At 40.2% G+C, this 20637-nt stretch overlaps 1 protein-coding gene across 4 annotated transcripts in view; it reads left to right on the top strand.

Annotated features, from left to right (window-relative positions):
• The first annotated feature begins 220 nt into the window (after positions 1 to 220).
• ARMC2 (armadillo repeat containing 2) overlaps positions 221 to 20637 on the top strand; it is a 67976-nt gene continuing 47559 nt past the window's right edge. For 2 of the 4 annotated variants that reach the window (XM_055713301.1, XM_055713300.1), the window contains exons 1-6: positions 223 to 317; positions 879 to 1059; positions 4238 to 4459; positions 5739 to 5811; positions 8070 to 8235; positions 9493 to 9700. In XM_055713301.1, coding sequence (XP_055569276.1) covers positions 4242 to 4459; positions 5739 to 5811; positions 8070 to 8235; positions 9493 to 9700 — 665 coding nt within the window. In that variant the 5' untranslated portion in view covers positions 223 to 317; positions 879 to 1059; positions 4238 to 4241. Of the gene's footprint in view, positions 318 to 878; positions 1060 to 4237; positions 4460 to 5738; positions 5812 to 8069; positions 8236 to 9492; positions 9701 to 14592; positions 14644 to 20637 lie in introns of all 4 variants that reach the window. The other 2 variants (XM_055713298.1, XM_055713299.1) reach the window with 2 other exon arrangements.

The raw sequence follows: 20637 nt of genomic DNA, 5'->3' as shown, positions 1-20637 counted from the left end.
GCGGGCCGGGACCGGCTGGGGGAAGTGCCCTCCACCACGACCCCCATCCCGCGGCCCGCCGCTGCCGCTGGGGTGCGGGGGCGCCGCCCGGGCAGACGGGGGCTGCCACGGCCGGTCTGCCACAGCCGGTCTGCCACGGCCGCTGCACCGGCCCCGCGCGCCTCGGCCCGCCCTGCGCATGCGCCTGAGGTGGCCGCGCAGCCGCGCTGGCCCCCGGGCTCCCCCGGGCTCCCCCGGCCCCGCAGGTGCGGCTGAGGGAGCGCGCGGGGCGCACGGGTGCCGGCGGCGCGGCGGGGCTGCCGTCTCCCTCGGCGGAGGTGAGTGAGGGTCCCGCCCGGCCCGGCGTGTCGCCGCGTCGGCCGCGCTTCGTCGGCCGCCCCACGGTCGCGGTGTGTACTGTTGCCATGGGAACAGCAGGCGCCGGTGGGCTGAGGCCGCCCGCGGCGGGAAGGGTGAGGGGGGCGCGAGCCCCGCGGAGGCGGTGGCGGGTGCTGATCCTCGGCGGGGCCGTGAGGGAGACAGAACCGCAGCCGTGCCCCGCCTGACCGTAGCGTTCGTCCGCGGGGGCTGCCGCCTCGCTGCGGGGGCGGAGGGCTGGGGGGTGCGGTGGCTCGGGCGGGGGGCTTCGCGAAAGCGGCCGGAGCGGGGGGGCTCCGCTCCGTTCCTGGCAGCTTGCTGGCGGCCGCGGCCCGGAGGGGGTCTCGGCTGCTGGTTTGGTTGGTTATTCGCAGAGCCCGGGTTCAGCTCGTGCTCCACAGGTGCTGCTGGTTTGGGGAGTCCCTCTTGTGCAGCTATCTGAGGGCTGCGCTGGAAATCTCGCTCTGTTGAGTGCCCCAGGCTCGGTTTCTTGTAACTTTGTTCTCGTTTCTTTTTGGTAGTGATCTCTTGGCTTCAAAATTCCACCAATCTGAAAGCGTAGCGGTTGTGGTCGATACATTGCTGATGTTGAAAATGACATCTTACAATACCCGTTATTAGTTCACTCTTACTAAACCTGCATTTGGGTGCTAACTGTTGTGGAAATTTGCTTGGGCAGACGGAACGTGGATCCAGGTATAGGTGAGCAAATGTTCATGGCTTGAGTACAGGGTTTCTCCTCACTCGGTGATTGCAAGCATACCACTCTGCGTGCTAGCTGTTAAATGACACTGGTTTTGAGGTGGGAGGTAGGATGGCAGAGCCAGTGTGGTGCCACATCTGATGTAGTCAGCCGTGATTCTCTAATGTGTTGATTGACCCAGAGTAAGTGCTGTGAGGGTGCAGCTATCTCACTTCTGGAGATAGCTAGGACTAATCCGGGGTTCTCTGATCCTGTACTGCTATCTATTACTTTCAAATCTTCCTGTACAGCAAAGACCAGACCTCCAGAGGAAACAACTGGGGAAAAAAGACAAGAGCCCCAGTACGGCTCTTCAGACACTGGTGCAATACTCTTCTAGCTTCCAGTAGAGAGTCAGAGAGGAGCTTTTAATCTGTGCAGGTTAAAGGCTACCTGAGAAATGGTGACAGCAGTGGGGGACAAGATCTATGTGCACTGTTTATGCTGTCCCCACTGACACTGTGACGTTCCTTTTATCTGTCCCCTGCTGGCCTTGGGAATCAAAATGGGAATACTACTGGATTTTTCAGGAAGAAGCACTAAGAATTATTTCTTACTTGCAACTAAGATACTTTATTTTAAAAAGGATGTAGAGTAGAGTTTGTGGGAAAAATAGAAATTCTTACAAATAAATACAAAACCAGGCAGAACTAACAGTCTTGTATAAATAATGAAAGTCAAGGGTAAGACCAGATTGTACACTGGGCAGCCAGTCGCTTCCCTTCCACTCTTGTGCAGCTCTTTCATCCTATACTTCCACTTCTGGCTTGTTGCACCTTACTTTGAGTTAGTCTTTGGCACTGTGATTGAATCATTCGGGTACCTTATGCTTATCAAAGTCAAGAAAGCTTCTGGTGACTGGAGGGTTTTTTCCTTATGCACAGGTTGAGGTAGTAATTTTCTGGGAATAGAGCTGGTGTCATATAGCTGAAAGTGCTTCCTCAAATCCTCTGGGGTGTGCGACACTGGAGAGCAGATGAAGCTTGTTTCTTCAGTGTTGCTGCAGCAAAGCAGTTGCTTGGTGTTTCAGCCTTGGGCGTTATAGAAAACAAAGAGTACAAATCATCTTTATCCGTCTTTTGAGAGACAGTGGTTGTGCTGTGATGGCACAGCAGCCAGACTCATTCAGGTGAAGAATTACTCATGGTTCCTAAAGGTTTGAGAGGAAAAGTAAGCTTTCTTATCCTATCGTGTGTGTGTGTGTATATATATATATACATATATACACACACACACACACGCATCTCATATTTTATGACACTGCCTACTTGTTTCTCTGCATTCTATTACATTTTCTGGCAAACGGTTATGGATTAACAGTTAATAATGCATTGGTATTGTATCGCTACTACTTCTGAATGTGTGCAATGCTACCTTAGGCCAAAATGAGGAGGCGTTGGTGCTCTCCCCGGCCCGGTGCTGTCTGACGTCCCGCTCGCTGCCGCCCCCCGGTGAGAGCTCGGAGCGGGCTCCGCCTCGGCGCTCGGCAGCGGCTGCTGCGGGGCTCAGCCAAGCGTTCAAACCAAGCTAGGTTCTCTTTGCAACGTTAGTGGTTAAAACTTTGTTTTTAATGGATTGGAAAGGTGACTAACGGCGGCTAAATAGTAGGACCTATCTAATGAAGCCTGTAGTACAAAAGTTCCTTTGTCAGTTGCATAGGTAAGAGGTGAAAGCTTCAAAAGAACGTTGATATTGTAATAGCAGTTTGGTCTCAACTGTGGCAAATAAATGCACTTCTAGGATAGAACATCTGCAGTTGACAGCCGAATTAACAAAACTTTAAGCTGAGTGTATCAGAGATGGGCTGTTCCACAGAAACACATTGTACCTCTCAGGTTGCTTCTTAGTTTAACTCTGTAGAACATATACGTAAATCTCATAAAATACACATTTCAATATCAGATCACAGAGATTTTAAGACCTAAAGAAAACAGTGTCCTTCAAAGATTAAATGTAAGATATTAAATTACATGAGAAGACTTATTTTAAAATTTAGCAAGGTGGGTGGAAATATATAGACCAGAAAAGAAGTGTGAATTAAGTCAAATTTCTGATTTGTAGAATCATGTTGATTATGTTTCAGTATTTATTCACAGCTGTTGTTTCCATGTATGCTGGATAACTACTGTACCGGACATATGGCCCATGCAGAAGACCTTCCACTTAAAGGTCAAAGTCTTGATTCCCAGTGGCTAGGAGAATAGGGAATGATAATATACCTTCTCTATTCAGTGAGGAGTGGCTGTGTAATTGCTCCAAACAGACTGCTGCAGTGGTATTTCTCACTTAACTCTTTTGAATCATATTGTAACAGAGGGATAAGTAGGGAGCATAGACAGCCAAATTCAGTCACAATGAAGAAAAATAATCTGTTAATGGTAATTGGAAAGATTAAAAATACTGTCAGGCTCCGGCTCCTGATCTGTTCCTGTGTTTTATAATTATGCTTCTTTTAGTGACAGAGGTTGGTGCATTGTTCCTTGGCATCCAATTTTATCTGGTGTAGTTCAGCTGGGGGGGGGGGGGTTGTGTATTAATTAAAGAAACTGTGCAAGAATGTATAGGCTTTCAAAATAAAACCAGAAGAAGCAGTTGGAAGTGTAAAAATCCAGAATAAGAAGAATTCTTATTGCTTAGTTTTTCTTGTCTCTGCTTATCAAGTTCTGATAACTGTGCCTCAGGTACTGATAATAGTAATACCTCTGACTAATTAAGAAGCTGGCCTTGGTAAGGTAAATCACTCGTATTGGGTATTTCACAAGTTCATTGGAAAGAAAGTATCTCTTTACAGCATATTACTAAATTCCTGTAATCAAGTGTTAAGAAACAGCGTTGCTGTAGTATTGGTCCCAGAAAGCACTGTGGTACTGAGTGTGGTGTATTTTAGCTCCCTCTACAAAATTAAAGGCCCTCCATGTCACATGCTTTCTGGCCATCAGGATTTTCCTATAGAACTGAGAAATAGTGAGGGAAATGCAGTATCAGCTACTTGAGCACTGTCTAGGATTTTGTTACAATATCTTTTTTAACTACATTGCAGCAGCATAACCATTGATGAATTAACAGTTTGTAATTTAAAACTAGCATTATATTCTGTGCCTTCCTTATATATTTTACAGTGTTCTTCCTACTTTGCAGAGGAATGCAAGCTTCAAAGAGTAAAAATACAGAAAAGGCGGAACCATTCTACAGGCTTTCAGTGCCAAAGCAGAAGACCAGTTCTGAGATTATAAATGAAGCCAGAAATGTTCTACGTACGCTAAGTACTCAGAGACCATTTACACCTACAGAAGATCAAAGGAAACTTTTTGGATATGGATCCTCACGAGCTCCTCAGAATAGACCTCCTTCAGTTTTTAGGTACTGTGGCTTTAAGATTTTTTTCAAATATCCTTTAGCAGCAAGAGATTTGATTCTGTAATTATGTTTCCAGTGACTTTTTTCCCTGTGTTAATCTATTCCTAATCACATCCTTTGCGTTCTTCTAATGATCCTTACTGTTGGTGTTAATCTAAACATCCAGGAAGTTCCTGTGGATTAGAGCTACCAGAGGCAGTCATTACACTGGTTTTGTATGTGGAGAATAGTATAGGCAAATGGTCTGTAATTCACCTTTTTCTTAAGACAATGTATGCTTTTATGTGAGATAGTCTTCAGCTTTTCCCTAGAAACTGTGAAAGCTTGCTTGTTTCCACATAAACTGTTTGCTAGATCTTTTTTCAGAGCTTTCTCAGATCTTTTTAAATACGAAATTGTAGATCTTGAAGTTTGAAATGCTCATTTTTAAACAAAATTTATACTGCTTCAAAATTATTTTTATGTGGAGCTTTGTTACATACTATAATTCACAGAATTCAATAGATCAGTCTTCTGTGACGAGAAAAAAAATGTGTATTGGGCTTTTTTCATCCATTTTCCAAGTCAGTCTTTTAGCTCTCCTTATATGTCAATTCTGTAATGATTGTAGGGAGAAGATATGAACTGTATTTGTAATGTCAGGTGCCAGGCATGCCAGAAGGGATGCTCAAATGTGTTTGAATGGCCATAAAGTAAGTCAGTGTCTATGCTGTTCTCATGGCAGCATGACTTCAGGCTCTCAATGTATCCCATATTCCTTATTGCGTAGTGTTGTGCCCTTACAGAAGGCAAGAGCCTGAGTAGGACTTGGCTGTTGGTGACCAGGTAATGAGGTCTCTCTGGCAGACATCTGTGCTTGTTCTGTCTGTGCTGCTTCAGTGTATGGGAAGGAGCATGCTCATGCCTGCACAAATACGGGTTTTCTGCCATGCAGCGTTCTGCAGCTTGTGTCAGATAGCTTGGGCACTAACCACTGTTGGGTTTGTGCGTGAATTTAGGCTAATATTAGAGAATTATTGCAGATGTGTGTGAAATAGCCTGCACACCTACCATAATACAGTTTATCGTGTAATTCTTCTCCCTTAATGCTGCTGGATTAGCAGATATCAAAGTTAAATAGCATTTGTGGAAGAAGAGTATAGTATAGAACTGCTCTATCACTTTTCCTTTCTTCCCCCTTTTCCCTATATTCATTGACAAAAGGAAGAAGCATGCTATTAAAAAACTGCCAGAAAATACTGGGTCCTCTTTATTCATATTATATTTGATTTATTTATGCTAGCCTTCATGCATCCAGTTTTGATTTGGCTGAACCAAGATCAGTGTCTGGAGTTCGTCTTAGCCCGCTGGATCATGTGAGTACTCTGGAAATAACTCACGCAATACTGACATATGTGTATCGGTAGCGTTAGGGAAAAAGAATGGTTTGACTACATTGGGGAGAAATGGAAGCCTGTTGTAATGCTAGTCTGAGACTTATAAAGTCAGTTTTGTCATTTTTTTTCTCCCCCAAAGAAACCTGAAAATAATTTTAAGTATTTAAATATTGCTGTACTGCATTGTAATTCTAAGTGACATTAACAAGAATCAGAAGATGGATACTTGAGTCAGCTTTCTTGTGTAAAATTACTAAAATATAAAAAGTTCATGAGCATCAACATGAGCCAGCAAGGTGCCCTTGCCACTAAGAAAGCAGCTAATGATATCCTGGGCTGCATTAGGAAGAGTGTTGCCAACAGGTTGAGGGAAGTGATCCTTCCCCTCTACTCAGCACTGGTAAGGCTACACCTGGAATACTGTGTCCAGTTCTGGGCTCCCCAGTTCAAGAGAGACAGGGAGCTACTGGAGAGAGTCCAGTGAAGGGACTGGAGCAAGGCTGAGAGAGCTGGGAATGTTCAGCCTGAAGAAGAGAAGGCCCATGGGGGGGGATCTCATCACTGTATATAAGTACCAGAAGAGAGTGTGCAAAGAGGGTGGGGCCAGGCTCTTTTCAGTGACAGGACCAGAGGCAGTGGGCACAAACTGAAGAGATGGTTCCCTCTGAACTTTAGGAAACACCTTTTCCTGTTGTGAGGTAACGAAGCCTTGGCACAGGCCACCCAAAGATCTTCAATAGCTTCCTGAACATGGTCCTGGGCAACTGGCTCTATGTGGCCCTGCATGAGCAGGGGGGTTGGGCAAGATGACCTCCAGATGTCCCTTCCAACCTCTACCATTCTGTGGTTGTGTGATCAATAACTTGAAAGTAACTAGGTTGATTGTGATTTCTGTTTGACTTATACGTCTACAGTATGTAGTGATTGTAGTTTATTTAAAACCAAATAAAGGTACTTGTAAGAACCCCTTTTTGCCCCTCTGCGAAAGTTTTGAATTGTTTTTGATTTATAAGTATATCTACCCTTTTAGGTTTTTGTATATTTAATCTTCACGTATAAGATTGTCATGATCGTTTGTTTAGTACCTGAGAAAACAGAGCATGTTAAAGCAGTTAAGTATGCTTGCTGTGTATATTCTTTCTTCAAGACAGTAATCCAAATGTAGCATTCTTCAAAAAATTAGGGGAAAAAAAATCCAAGAAATGTTATTCTTCACTAATTTTGATAAGGTAATGATATGAATCAAATTTTAAAAATTCTGACTGTATTTATATTTAGATTAAATGTATCTCAAGTTGGATTTAAATACTGGTGTTAATTTTTAATTTATCGTGTGTGTGAGAGTGGAAAAAAACTATAGAGAAAACTACTGTTAAGACCAATGCAAAACCAGCCTTTTCTGCTTTACCAATGGAGATAAGTTAGTACACTGTAAATGAAGAGCTTGTATTAGTCACGGTGGTTGTGGGGGAGTAGATCTCACCTCTTGGCTATCTTCAAATAACACGAGGTAGAGCTCTGAAGGATCAAACTGGAGAATTTCTAATGGATTCTTTATTTTAGGGAAAGAACCTTGATCTTAGAGGGAAATGCACTTATGTAGGGCACAACAAGTTTTTTGTACCAGAAGTTCAGGGGGTTGGTCACATCTTCTAAGGTGAAAGGCAATGACATATATAAAACTAGAACTTACACATTTCTGGATCTGCATGATTTGCCTCAGTGTGATAAGGAATGGTACATACGATATGAACACATTTGAAGTGTTTTGGAAATACTACTTTAGTGCTCAGAAAACCAAATCCTAAAGAATAGATGTGCCTCTAGAATTGTTATCACCAGTCTTTGGCATAAGATTTTTTTTTCTTAAATAAGCATACTGCAGATGATGTTAAATGAGTATTTACGAGGGAAATAAATAATTTTTAGTTTAAGTTGCTCTGCTCAGGCTAGTTATTGTTTGTTTTCTGCATCCCTGATTGTTTGCTTTTAAATAGATTTCTATGGTGATAATGGTACAGGTATCTGGCTTGTTCAGTGGAATGGTATCATTAGATTCTGGATATGAAAATGAAAATTTCTTAAAGACCAAATCTATGAAACTTTTATCTGTTCTATTGTGAACTGAACCCTTCTTATAAATAATTTGGGTTGGTTTTTTTTTTTTTTTTTCTTGCTTATATGAAAATGAATTTACCTGTGCTTTTATTAAAATACCTTTTTTATCTTTGTCACAGAAACCAATACCAGTCACTTTTGCAAAAGATGAAGAATGTTCCATTTCTTTTCCAAAACCTCCTGCTGATGCTGCAGGGGTTAGAAAAGTCAGCAGTGTTCGGGCACGCTTATTTAGAACTTCTCAGGAAAATTCCCTTTCTGCTAAAATGGTTCCTCCTGATCAGAGTAAGAATGTTTTGATATGTATTATTTCCTAGAAAAATAAACTGCATGATGGGTTTTAATATCATTAATTACATGAATTACTATATTACATTAAAGGACCTACATGTCCTTTCAGGGGACATTTTAAAAACATTTAAATGGCTTTAAGGCAGTTTTCAAAATGTGGTTTCCAAAAATCATACTGACTTTCACTTCTGAAAGTGAGTTGAAAGCTATGCAGGTGCCTTTTTTTCCTGCAAGTTTCTAAGTAATGGAATTTTTACTGGAAGTTTTTGTCAGTGGGTAAAATTAATATTGAATGCTGAAATGTTTAAAGAGATAATGAGGTAATATCATCTAAGGAGATTCCTTGATGGATTATTGAGTGTAAAAGGAGGAGCAAAGAAGAATGATATGTCTTGAACAGATTTCCAACTACTTTGTATTTGTTGTTGAGTTACATTAGTGGAGACTTAATAAAAGTTGCTAAACATGGGATTTAAAAGTGATTTTCTTGCACATGGGAAATGACATCTTGGTTTCCTGCACATTGGCTCATAATAAAATGTGCTGGAACTCTGTCTTTAATGAAAGCTTACTTGTAATAATGACAATTCTTACATTGCCTGGGATTGTCACTTTATATGATAAGATTAAAAGTGAGCTATTCAGTTTATTGCAAAATAAGTCTTATGCAAAAAGTACTAAACTTTACTTAATTATTATGTATATGTTCTATAAATATATATTTATATCATGTACCTTGATATGTAGTTTAATCTATTAGCCTTAATAAGTTGATGTTACTAATTGGACAAGTTGAGAACCTAATGTAGTTATAGCCTGAGTTTGCCTCTTCTTCCCTTTGAGGATATTGTAAATGTTTATGTAAATTTTTGTGCAGGTCCTTATCATGTGTACATACCAAGGTACAAGTTTAACAGCTACCTTTTGCTTGTGTTTCTTCATAATATTCAGATCCTGAAATACAATAATTTCTTTCACAATGTATAATCCACCTATCTTTAAAAGGGAAATGAAAATAAAATAGATGAAAGATTAAAATGTTAAAATGCAAAACTGAAAGACTTTAAGAAATTATGTTCATAAGAAGACTTTGACTACATTGCTCTGAATAGTCTCAAGCTTTCTCACCTTTTAAATTGATACAAGCAAATTCTGGTAATGTAACATGACAAACAGTAATTTCTTTTGAGCTCTGTCACGTGTATTGTGTAAGAACACTTCTACAAAATGTGTTCTCTTTGGCTATTTCAGGTGAAGAGAAGCTAGATTCTGAAGAACCAGCTATGATGAATAATCTTTGCAGAACTAATAGTAACTGCTTAGCAGACCAAAGGTCATACACACCATTTAATGATGAAAGTAGACTATTAATTTGTAATGAGCATATCAGCAGATTGGAGAGGGAAGACTTCCTGAAAGGGACAGCAGGAAAACACTTACTCCATCTGAGAAGAGAAAGGTCAGTATTGCTTGGGTATGGTAATGTGTGCTTTCTGCACAACCCTCTTCCTAGATAGTAAATTGTGCAAGTATCAAAATGTTTGAAATTGATGGAATTTGAAGGTAGCACTATTTATGCATTAAAGCAAAATTTTGTTTAGATCATTAGGAAAAAAAACCCCTGTTCTTAGGAAGTTTCTACACTTAGAAGACTAATTTGTCCAAAAATTGTTAGTAGGAAGTTGTTTGATATGAAATAACTTTAATTTTGTTTGATTGTTAACATTTCAAAACTAAGCCTTCTAATGATTGAGTATAGAATACTCAAGTTTGAATTCAGTGTCCTTGCTTTTACGGTTCAAGCCTGTTTTAAGGTGCTGTACATTCTTCCTTTAGCTCCACAGATGAGTAGAGCCATGTTTTCAGTTCTGGTATTGGGGAAATATGTGGTAATGCACAGACCCCAGGCTTAAACTCATTGGCAATAGAGGCAGAATATTTCTGTGGCTTTGCATTTTTTTTCAGTTCATTTTTTTTTCATGACCTAACAGGTGAAAGAGAGTAATGAGACTTATGTGCGTGCAGTCTGTTTTTACTGAACCTAGGTTATTACATCCATTCTGTAACTCACAATTAAGTCCTTCTTTTTTCCTTCCCCCCCCCCCCCGCCCCTCCTTTTGATTCAGATCTGAATTCTTGCACAGTGAGGAATAGTCTGTGGCACTATGCTCAGTAGGTGTATTGGTTGCTGCATTAGTAGATGGATGAACAACTGTTTTGTGCTAGTAACGTTCACAGATCTGACAGTCTCTACAATAAAGAATGAATAAGAGTTTATTTCCAAAACATGTCCTATAAACACTTGGTCACTATTAAATATGTTTGCCAGTAGGTATATTCTTTCTACCATGTTTTTATGCTTAGGAAAAAAATATTTCCCTGGATATTCTTAAGCACCTTCGATGTTAAGGAGTATATTCTTAATTTTATAAAATGAAACGTGTTTCATTTACTAACTTGATGATATTGCTGAATAGTTTAGAGAATGTTGTCCATTGAGGCTGTTACAGCAAATGATATGTAGCAGTGCTATTGTAGCACTCTGAAATTAAACTGAAAGCAGGATTATTTTTTTTTAAAAAAAGACATTCTGAAAGACTTGAGACTTGCGGGAGCAAAGAAGCAGCTTCATAGATATGGAAGGAGGGAAAACAAGAAACTAAGTCCAATGCCAGTGATGAAAAATTTGGGTGAAGGAAAGTGCCAAGGGGAATGTTTCAGTGCAAAATCATTTTCTCCCATTAAAATCAGTGACCCAAAAGACTTTTTAGGTAAAGGCTGTATGGATTATCATACTACATCAGTTACTGTAATTTGACTTTTATTTAGTAAAGGTGTGGTGTGAAGTACTTCGGTGTTGCAGTTGAAATGGGTAGTTAGTTAATGGTATCCAAGTGTTTCTAATAAGAAAAGGTTAGTTGATACTTCTGCTAAATGGAAAGCGTGGCCTTCCTTCTGAGTCTTAAGTTTTAAACTTGCAGGTATAATTGAACAGTTAACTCAGTATACATCCTTGCTATCTTTTAAAATTATATGCTTCTCCATTATAAGCTTGAAAGGTCTGCAAGTTTTTGATTTGGGGATTTTTGTTACTGGAGCTTTTTGTGATCACCCATTCATGTGGCATTGTGTACTGTAACAATTGAGTTTTCTGCTAGCCTGAACCACAGAATGTCATGATTTACTTTGATTACCTTGGTAATTTTTGAGATTTGATATATTCTTAGGAACAGGCGAAGAAAAGCCTATTACTGAAAAGATTGCTTATTACAACATGAAGTCTTACAGGACTTTTTCAGTTCAGTTTCTCTGTGTGAGAGGAGTTTTAGAAAATACAAGAAGTTGAAAGGGGAAAATTATATTTTTTCAATTTTATATTTTTCAAATATCATTATGCATATTTGAAGAATAGGTTGTCAAGGTTCATTTTCTGTAAGCTCCTCTGGTTTAATTTCTTTATGACCTGTTACTTATTTTCTGACTCTTAATGTGATAGGTAAGATACTAATGATTCTAACCATAAAAGATGGAATATTAATGCATGTATCTTGTCATACCCATGTTTGAACTAGGGAGAGTAATACTAGAGACAATTGAATTTCACCCATCACTGAAATTAGATCTCAAATTACTGGCCTTAAGATAATAGAAAAAATGTTTTCCAATCTTGTTCTGACTAGTTTTCTCCAAAATAGAAGAGTATAACGTAACATTCTTCCCTCTTTCTGTGTTGAATGCAAGATCTGTATTTTTGCATGGGGCATCTTTTCCTTTGTGGTGGTTTGGCCTGTCTGGATATCAGGTGCCCACCAAAGCTGCTCTGTCGCTTCCTCTCAGCTGGGCAGGGGAGAGAAAATACAACAAAAGGCTCATGGGTCAAGATAAGGACAGGGAGACCACTCACCAATTACTGCCATGGGCAAAACAGACTTGACTTGGGGAAATTAATTTATCACCAATCGAGGCAGAGTTGGATAGTGAGAAATAAAAAGCACATCTTAAAAGACGTTCCCACCCCCACTCCTCCCTTCTTCCTGGGTTCAACTTCATTCCTGATTTTCTCTACCTCCTCCTCCTCCGAAGTGGCGCAGGGAAATAGGGAATGGGTGTTGTGGTCAGTTCATCACACATTTCTGCTGCTCCTTCCCCCTCAGGGGGAGGCTCCTCACACTCTTCTCTTGCTCCATCATGGGGTCCCTCTCACAGGAGACAGTTCTCAATGAACTTCTCCAACATGAGTCCTTCCCATGGGCTACAGTTCTTCATGAACTGCTCCATTGTGGCTCTTCCACTGGGCACAGTCCTTCAGACACACACTGCTCCAGCGTGGGTCCACCTGTGGGGTCACAGCTCCTGCCCGCAAACCTGCTCCAGCCTGGGCTCCTCTCTCCCGATGGGTCCACAGGTCCTGCCAGGGGCCTCCTCTAGTGTGGGCTTCCCACGTGGAAGGGTCGCAGCCTTCTTCAGGTGCATCCACCTGCTCTGGTATGGGGTCCGCTGTGGGCTGCCGGTGTCTATCCATGGCGTTACCCTCCATGGGCTGCAGGGGGACAGCCTGCCTCACCGTGGGCTTCACCAGGGGCTGCAGGGGAATCCCTCCTCTGGCACTTGGAGCACCTTCTCCCACTCCTTCTTTGCTGACCTTGGCGTCTACTGAGTTGTTGCACCCGCAAATACTCACTGCTCTCTCTGGCTGCAGTTGCTGTGGCACAGGTTTTTTTCCCCTTTTAAATACGCTATCCCAGAGGTGCTACCACTGTTACTGATGGGCTCGACCTCGGCCAGTGGCAGGTCCCTCTTGGAGCCAACTGGCATTGGCCCTGTCAGAGTCAAACACAGGGGAAGCTTCTAGCAGCTTCTCACAGAAGCCACCCCAGTAGCCTCTCTGCCACTACCAAAACCTTGCCACGCAAACCCAATACAGCCTTCCTCTGTGGGTTGTGCATGCTTTCTGTGTACTTGAGACAGAGCTGATTTTTTGCTGATGCTGCCTGTGCTGCTTTATACACTTGTATCAAGGATCACTGACAACATTTAGGTGCACATATGGCTTAGAGTACCAAACATACCTGTGATGCTGCAATATGCACAAAAATAGTACAAAATCCTTTCACTTCACTAAAGGACAAAGATTCCTCATCTATATCAGCCCAAGCAGTTCATGTCATCCTATGACTGAATGGCTCTAGGTAATCTCAACTTCTCTCATACGTTCTAACTCATTGCTAAGACTTGTGCCAATAAACACACTGGTTCAGTATTTGCATATGATACTACATGTCAGGCAGACTTTAATCTATATTCTTTTCTGAGTTCAGAGATGTCGTTTTTCATCTGACAAGGCAGTTAGAAGATATTGCAGACTTATTGTTCAATGTAGTTTGTTGAGTTTGGCCTTGATAGGAGTTGTATATAAAAAGTTCCAATACTATAGAGGGGTCATTGCAGTAACAGAGTTTTGGCATACTTTCTCAATGGAATGTGTTTACAGGTTATAGATGATTGCTGTGAATTAGATTGCATCTTATTCTATGTCATAAATACCTGAGGCATCTTGTACGAAGTTAAAGGATAGTTTCTATTTAAAGCACATTGTATTCAGGAATAATAGGATGAAGGCTTAAAGAAATGTGAAAACTTTTATTACCTGGAATCCTGTCATTCTCCATATGAAGCAGTTGTGTCAGCCTTGATTCTCTATCCCAGTGACTTAAAATCCTTGGAAGAATTAAGCAAGAGGATTATAGAAATAGTACACTTCATACAGGAGAAGGTGCATGAGTCTTCTTACTCCCTCTTCCCCACAGTTCCTATATATGTTCCAAAATATAATTTCTGTATAAAGCTGTGTTTTTTCTGTTAACGATGAAACTGTAAAGCATGCCAAAATAGCATTAATGGCAGGAACCTGCCATGCTATTACATTTATTTCAAAGAGAACAGAGGGAATTTTTTTATTCCAAGAAGAGAATTGCTCACTTTCCATCTCAGGTTCTTGTGTCGTCCCAAGGACTGATGAAAAGAATGAACAGTGCTAATGAAATAACTACTGCTTTATAAAGATACTGGAGGGGAAAAAAGAGAAAAGACCTTTTTGAGGGGAAGTGATTTGTCATTTTGTTTGCAATTCTGTTTTTCAAATAACCATCTAGTTATAATAGAATAGGTATATTAATTGATGGAGATTGAATTTATTGACACGCCTCAGTAAAGCAAGGAGCAATTTCTAACAATCATAAGGAAGCTAAGTTTTGATTACATCTTCATTCAGCCATTGTGCCTTGCCATCTATTGTGATTGCTATAGAAATGAAACTTCTAAAATGTTTTCTGCATTCATATATTTCAACAGAAGTGTCAACAGCGATGGCAGATTTGCTGATGAAAAGCAACAGTTTCCCTGGTGAGAAAAGATGATTTTTTAAATTTTTTTTTTCTCCTCCTCCTCCAATTTCTCAATATTCTGAAAGCTTAAATGTCATTCCGAGACTCCTTAGAAAGATAGGTGCCTTCAGTGAGGAAAAGCTTGGTGGCAAACAGTTGATTCCCATGTGGCCTGCAGTATGTTTTTTTTTTTTTTTAAGCAATTTCTGTAAATAGCTACAAAAGTATTAGAAGGTGCTATAAAGAAGAGATACTATGCACTGTTTTCTGTTGCTGTCCTTATTAAATGCCTGTTTGACAGAATTCTTGAGAGGTATTCATCAACTGCTTCCATAAGATTAGTTTCTCTTTCTTGTGCTGTTTAGAGTTTTGGAATGCTTCAATAGAAAATGATAAAAGCAGGGGACAAGTGAATACTGGAAATCACTTCTGCTTGATTGCTTAAACTAGCTTCACATCTGTGCCCAAAATATTTTTTCCTTTTCTCGTCATAGAAGAGGATTCCTACAGAGGAGATAATTTCTTTTCTGAAGGGAACATCCATTGTGTTTTGCTCTGGATGGATATTTGAAATGAATGACATGATGTGGATATTGCTTTGTTGTATGGTTTAGCTGATACTGCTGTAGATTCTCCAGACTTCTTTCAGGATTTCTGTTCTCTTGTTTGTGTATTTTTGCAACTTCTAGAGTTCTCATAAAGCCACAGAAACAGGAAATTAATCTACTAGCTAATCTTTATCTGTTTCTGCCTCAGTTCCACTAGCTATTGAGACCACTAATTTAAGAAACAAACAATCAAGTGGTGGGAAAGCTTTCACAGGTAGACCTTTCTACAGTGTTATCCAAAGACAGTAACAACACCTGTTCTTCCCAGATGGTGCCTGGTTTTGTATAGAGTTAGGTATACCAAGAGAAGATTGGGCATGAAGAATTCTTTTTTTCCAGAACTTTTCGTAAACTATAGATATATCTCTAATATCTATATACTTTATATAGACTATAGGTAATGTATCTCTCGTTTCTTTACTTGTGAAAGAGAGGGTGGAGTTTAGGCTCATTTTTACTGCCTACTCCAAAGGGAGTCTTTCTACTCTAGTCATTAGTTTCAGGATAAGGTCATTGGTCTCCAAATCTGGGAGATCAAGGTCGTGAGAGTCCTTATTACCAATTGAATGGGAATTCTATGATGGGAAAGTGTACCATGCAAGGGGTAAAGAAGGAATGCCAATTCAGTCTAGGTAGGACTATAGTGCCAATGGATTTAGATTGAACTTTTGTTTGGAATGGGAATCCTCATTCGAAATTGCAGTTAGGAAGATGAAGCTGTGGTTTTCAGACCCAAATATATTTAGGTTAGCATTTTCAGTGCTTTTTATGGTTAGAATTAGGCTGTTGGTTGTCTGCTTGCTTAAAGATACACTGGCACAAATGGATAATGTTTATATTTTCTGTATTAGGCAGAAGATGCAAAGACTGTGAAGAATAAAAAGGACACAGATACAGTTTTTTCATCAACCTCTATTATTCTTGTAAGCCATACTATTTAACATGTGTCTTCATCAACAGCCTGTATAAATAGAATACTATATTCTTTTTATTGCTGGAGCTGTTGTAAGTAATGGACTATGGCCATGATTGCATTTATAGAGGAATTGTTATTTGCTCATCTTTAGGAAGACTCAAGAGTGTACTTGACCTATTTGTCAACATACTTTTGCAAATTATGTTGCCTTTCTATTATTTATACTTGATCTTATCAGTGGTATCCGTTATAGTCTCAGTTGTAGTTTTCAATCCCTTTGTTTTTGTCTTTTCTGGTGGTGTTACTTATTATATAATCCTCTACAGCTCCTGAAATAATTTTAGGATATCTATATTATCAGTTTTTCAACTATTTGCATGCTTTTGAAAAGCTTCATAGCTGAGAAACAGGACTGACTAGAAGTTGTGTAATTGGTTTAATATTCTATATTTCTTTTAGTTGTCCACAAGTAATTTACTATGTTATGTTTTCAAAGAAGAAAATTGTCTTTAAAAATTGAGCTCTTACACTAATTCTTTTTTCTTTAAGGCACATGTGTTATTTATTTCCACATTGTGTTTGTATCTACTTTGTCTGTGAGAGGACATCATAGAAAGGAAAGTTCAGTGGTAGTTGAGCAAAATAGGGACATATTCTCTTAAGTGTCTCAGTGAAAGTCCATTCTTTGTCTAAAAGAATAGAGTGCCTTTCAAGTGCTAAGTTACAGATCAGAAAGAAATTGCTTGGTTTGAAACAAGACAAAACCCACAAAAACATATTCCGTACTATTCAACCAATGAAAGACAATACAGAAAACTAATTCTGATGTCCTTTTGGCAACATAAAAGTTCTGGGTAGTATAATTAAATAGGAATAAATGGGTTAATGAAAAATGCAAATGTTAATTGGCATATGGAAAAATTAATTTCAATAAGAATGAATGATAACACAAAATACATATTTTCCTCATTTTGCCAAAAGCTAAACCAATTCCTATTAGTCGCTTTGGCAAAAATACTAGGATGTTGTTTACACTTACTTTCAAAGTCTGCAGAGCAGTATCTTGTTATTAAACTCAGTAATTACGGTTTAGAGTTAGAACTGTCTTGTTTCCTGATTGCTGAACATGGTGGGAAAATGGTAGCAGAGGGCTTATGTTCTAAAGCAGTGGTTCCTAAGCATTGTGTAACTGAACATTGCCTGGGGAAATCAGTCACACTCTCTGTCACTTGCTCCAGGTCCGCATCTGACTCCCCTTCTACTTTGCCTTGGGGTTCTTGTACCACCTTGTCCCTAGCTGCTGACTCAGGGTTTGCTGCATCATCCTTCTTGTCCTGATTCCCAGGATCACCATTAGTTCCTTTTGACTTTCTTTAGAGTTGCCGTCCTCTTTGAGATGAAGCTGCTGAGTCTGGCTGTGCCCTGATAAACTTAGAGCCTTAAGGTATCTTTGCATGGTGCTCCCCAGTGCTCCTGCCAAAAGACCTGGTGGGTAGTTCTGACTAATATAGAAAAACCGTAACTGGCATTCAGTATATAAGCAACCCATTGGTTGATATGTCAGAGGGTTGTGCAGCTGTCCAGAAGCACCTTGACAGGCTGAAGAAATGGATTGACAGGAACCTCATGCAGTTTAACAACAGCAAGTGTGAAGTCCTGCACCCAGAGAGGAACAGCCCCAGGCAGCAGTATATACAACAGTGTATACTGGGGGCTGGCCAGCTGGGAAGGCAGCTTTGTGGAAGAAGACCTAGAGGGGTTCTGGTAGACGCTAACTTCACAGAACAGCTCAGGTTGGAAGGACCTCAGAAGATAATCTGGTCCAATCTTTTGTGGAAAAGGGAGTCTATATGAGTTTATCTGGCACTCTGTTCATTCGTATCCTGAAAACCTCCACCACACTTGGAGTGCTGGGTCCTGTTCTGGGCTCACAGTCCAATAGAGATATGGAGCAGCTGGAGAGAGACCAGCTACTAAGATGATAAAGGGAGTCCTTTTTGCAAGGAAGGGCTGAGGGAGCTGTGACTGTTTAGCCTGGAGAAGAGAAGGCTTGGAAGGGGTCTTATCAACATACAAATACCTGAAGGGGAGGGTGTGTTGTGACACCCTCATTGGTTGTGTGATGAGCTCTTCCTTCTCCCCCATGACAGGCACTTGAAAGAGGAAAAAATATTTCCCTGTGACTGCTCCTCTAAGTGACTTATTGGCTGTGTATACTTTCACAACATATCCTTGCAGCTTGTCTGTAGTCCGTATAGAATTTGGGAATCATTGTTTGAAAGGAAGATACACAACTGCTTGAATAGCCAAATGATCCTTGTCAATAGAAGGCATGCCTTCCTGGATACTGCTAGCATTAGAAATAAACCCAGATTGCAGTGTAGATGTCACACTCAGAATGTACATGTCAGTAACATCTCAAAGAACAGTCTTTCTAAATGGCATATGTGTTTCAGGATTATCTGCATTTGGGGGAACTGAGCTCTTAACTACTCTGAAAGAACACCTTTGTGCCTAGTAGTCCTTTTGATATTTCTGGTTTGCCTGAGCAGGCCCTCAGGGTCTGCTTAGCATTGCTTTAAGTCTGTTATTCTTACCACTTAATGAAACATCTTGATTTTTGGGTGTAGATACATCATGTCTGGCTTTCCAATGCACACAACATATGTTTGTAAAATCAGATGTTCAGTGCTTGTATTTATGTATAAACAGTCTGCATCTTTTACTTATTGCAGTGCCTAGGCTGGTTTTAGAGCCTTGTGTAAAGGTAGAATTTGCTCTCCTAGATGTTTGAAGGCCTGAAAATGGGGATCCAAAATAAAACCTGTAAAAATGTGAGTCACATTTTTGGGTTTCAAATTAACGAGAAGAAAGGAAGTTTGTGGGGGCTGAAGGAGGTGGAATTAAGGAAAATACATTGGGGAGAAATTGGGCGACAATTGGAGGAAAATGGAAGAAAAAAGAAGAGCAGGGGAATGCATCACGGTGAAAAACATGAAGGCAGAATCTGAAGAACTGCAGACAGGGCACCCCAACAGCAGTCTCTATGTGCTTGAGGCATTGAGAAACTTTCTGGTCACTGTCAGAAGACACTGAGCAAGGTGGACTTTCAGTGTGACCTATTATGGCTTTTGTATATTTTTGTTGCATAAATGGCTAGTATACTTTTAACTTAAGTAGGACTGGTTTTGTTTACCTTATCAAAATAAAGACAAAAAAAATAAAAGGGCTGTAAGGACAAACAATGAAACTGTCAGGGGCTTGGATTTGCTTACGTGGAAGGAACTTAGAAGATTAGAAATATTCTACAGATACAGAAAATGCTCTGCAGATAGAGATGTGTAGAAATTGTGTGCTCATAATTAGTTTTCTGACTCAAGAAAAGGGCAGCAAAGAAATAAAAGGGAATTGAGAGTCAGTAAACACAAATACGGTAGAAAATTATTTAAAGATAAACTTAATGCCGTCCCCCAGCCACATACTACTTTACTTTAGGAAATGCTACTAGAAGTTAGCAATGAGGCCAGTGTTTTATTGAGAGCACATGGATGATGAGAGATCTTTCACATGGCAGTAACACAGACTAAGGCTTCTTATCAGGAAGGAACTTCTGAAGAGGTTTTTCTGTGAGTGTCTGCTTGCCAGTTTTATGTTGTCTTCTCATACGCTATAAAGAGGTAGTTGAAGACAAGCTTTTAGACTAATTAGACCATGTTCTGTTTCATATTTTTATAAAATGTATGTAAACATATGTTCTGTAATATTTAGTGTTGGAATTTATGCAGGTGACGCCTTCAGAAGGCAGCATGCTATGCGTTTTTCCAAGTATGTTCTAAGTTACCTTTTCTAGTTTAAATATTGCGATGTTTGAGTTTTATTACTGTTTGGAATGTTTCGCATGGAGCTGACTAAGAGAAAATGGTGTTTGTTAGTCAGCTTCATAAAGGCCTTGGACATTAAGCCTAATATACCTTCTATTTCTGTCAGTGGAAACAGTTTGATTCTTCTGATGTCTTCAACCACCCCTCCCGACCCCAAAGAAGCTGCCTTAAGCAGTCATGTGGAATTTGCCAACAAAAGATATCTTTAAATACAAAGTTAAGGGTGATCTGCAGAATTATGTTATCTACCGGATCACAGAGTTGGTAATTCGTTTTCATTTCTTTGTTTAAAAATGGAAAAAAAATCTATTTCCAGACACCGGGTAGTGTCTACTTTGTATGCCTTCCTCACAGTGTTTACCCAAGGCACGCTATGGACTGTCTGCATGTGAGTAGCTCTCTCCCTTTGTTAAGAGTATGTTCAGATTCTGGTTTACATGCGATAGTCCCAGTTCCTATCTCTGCTTCAAGTGAGGGAGCCCACAGATTCCGTTTACGTGGGTGCAAGAGAGGAGGCTCGTAATCTCTGACGGAGCAGAGTCGTGTGAGATTTTGGCATGTGCAGAAGCAGATGGTATGAAATTTATGGCCTTTTCCATATCCATTGC

Source organism: Falco cherrug, chromosome 6 (genome assembly GCF_023634085.1).
Source record: "Falco cherrug isolate bFalChe1 chromosome 6, bFalChe1.pri, whole genome shotgun sequence".
Classification (NCBI taxonomy): domain Eukaryota; kingdom Metazoa; phylum Chordata; class Aves; order Falconiformes; family Falconidae; genus Falco; species Falco cherrug.
Note: the sequence above shows the minus strand (reverse complement) of the source record. Positions and strands in the feature narration are given on the sequence as shown.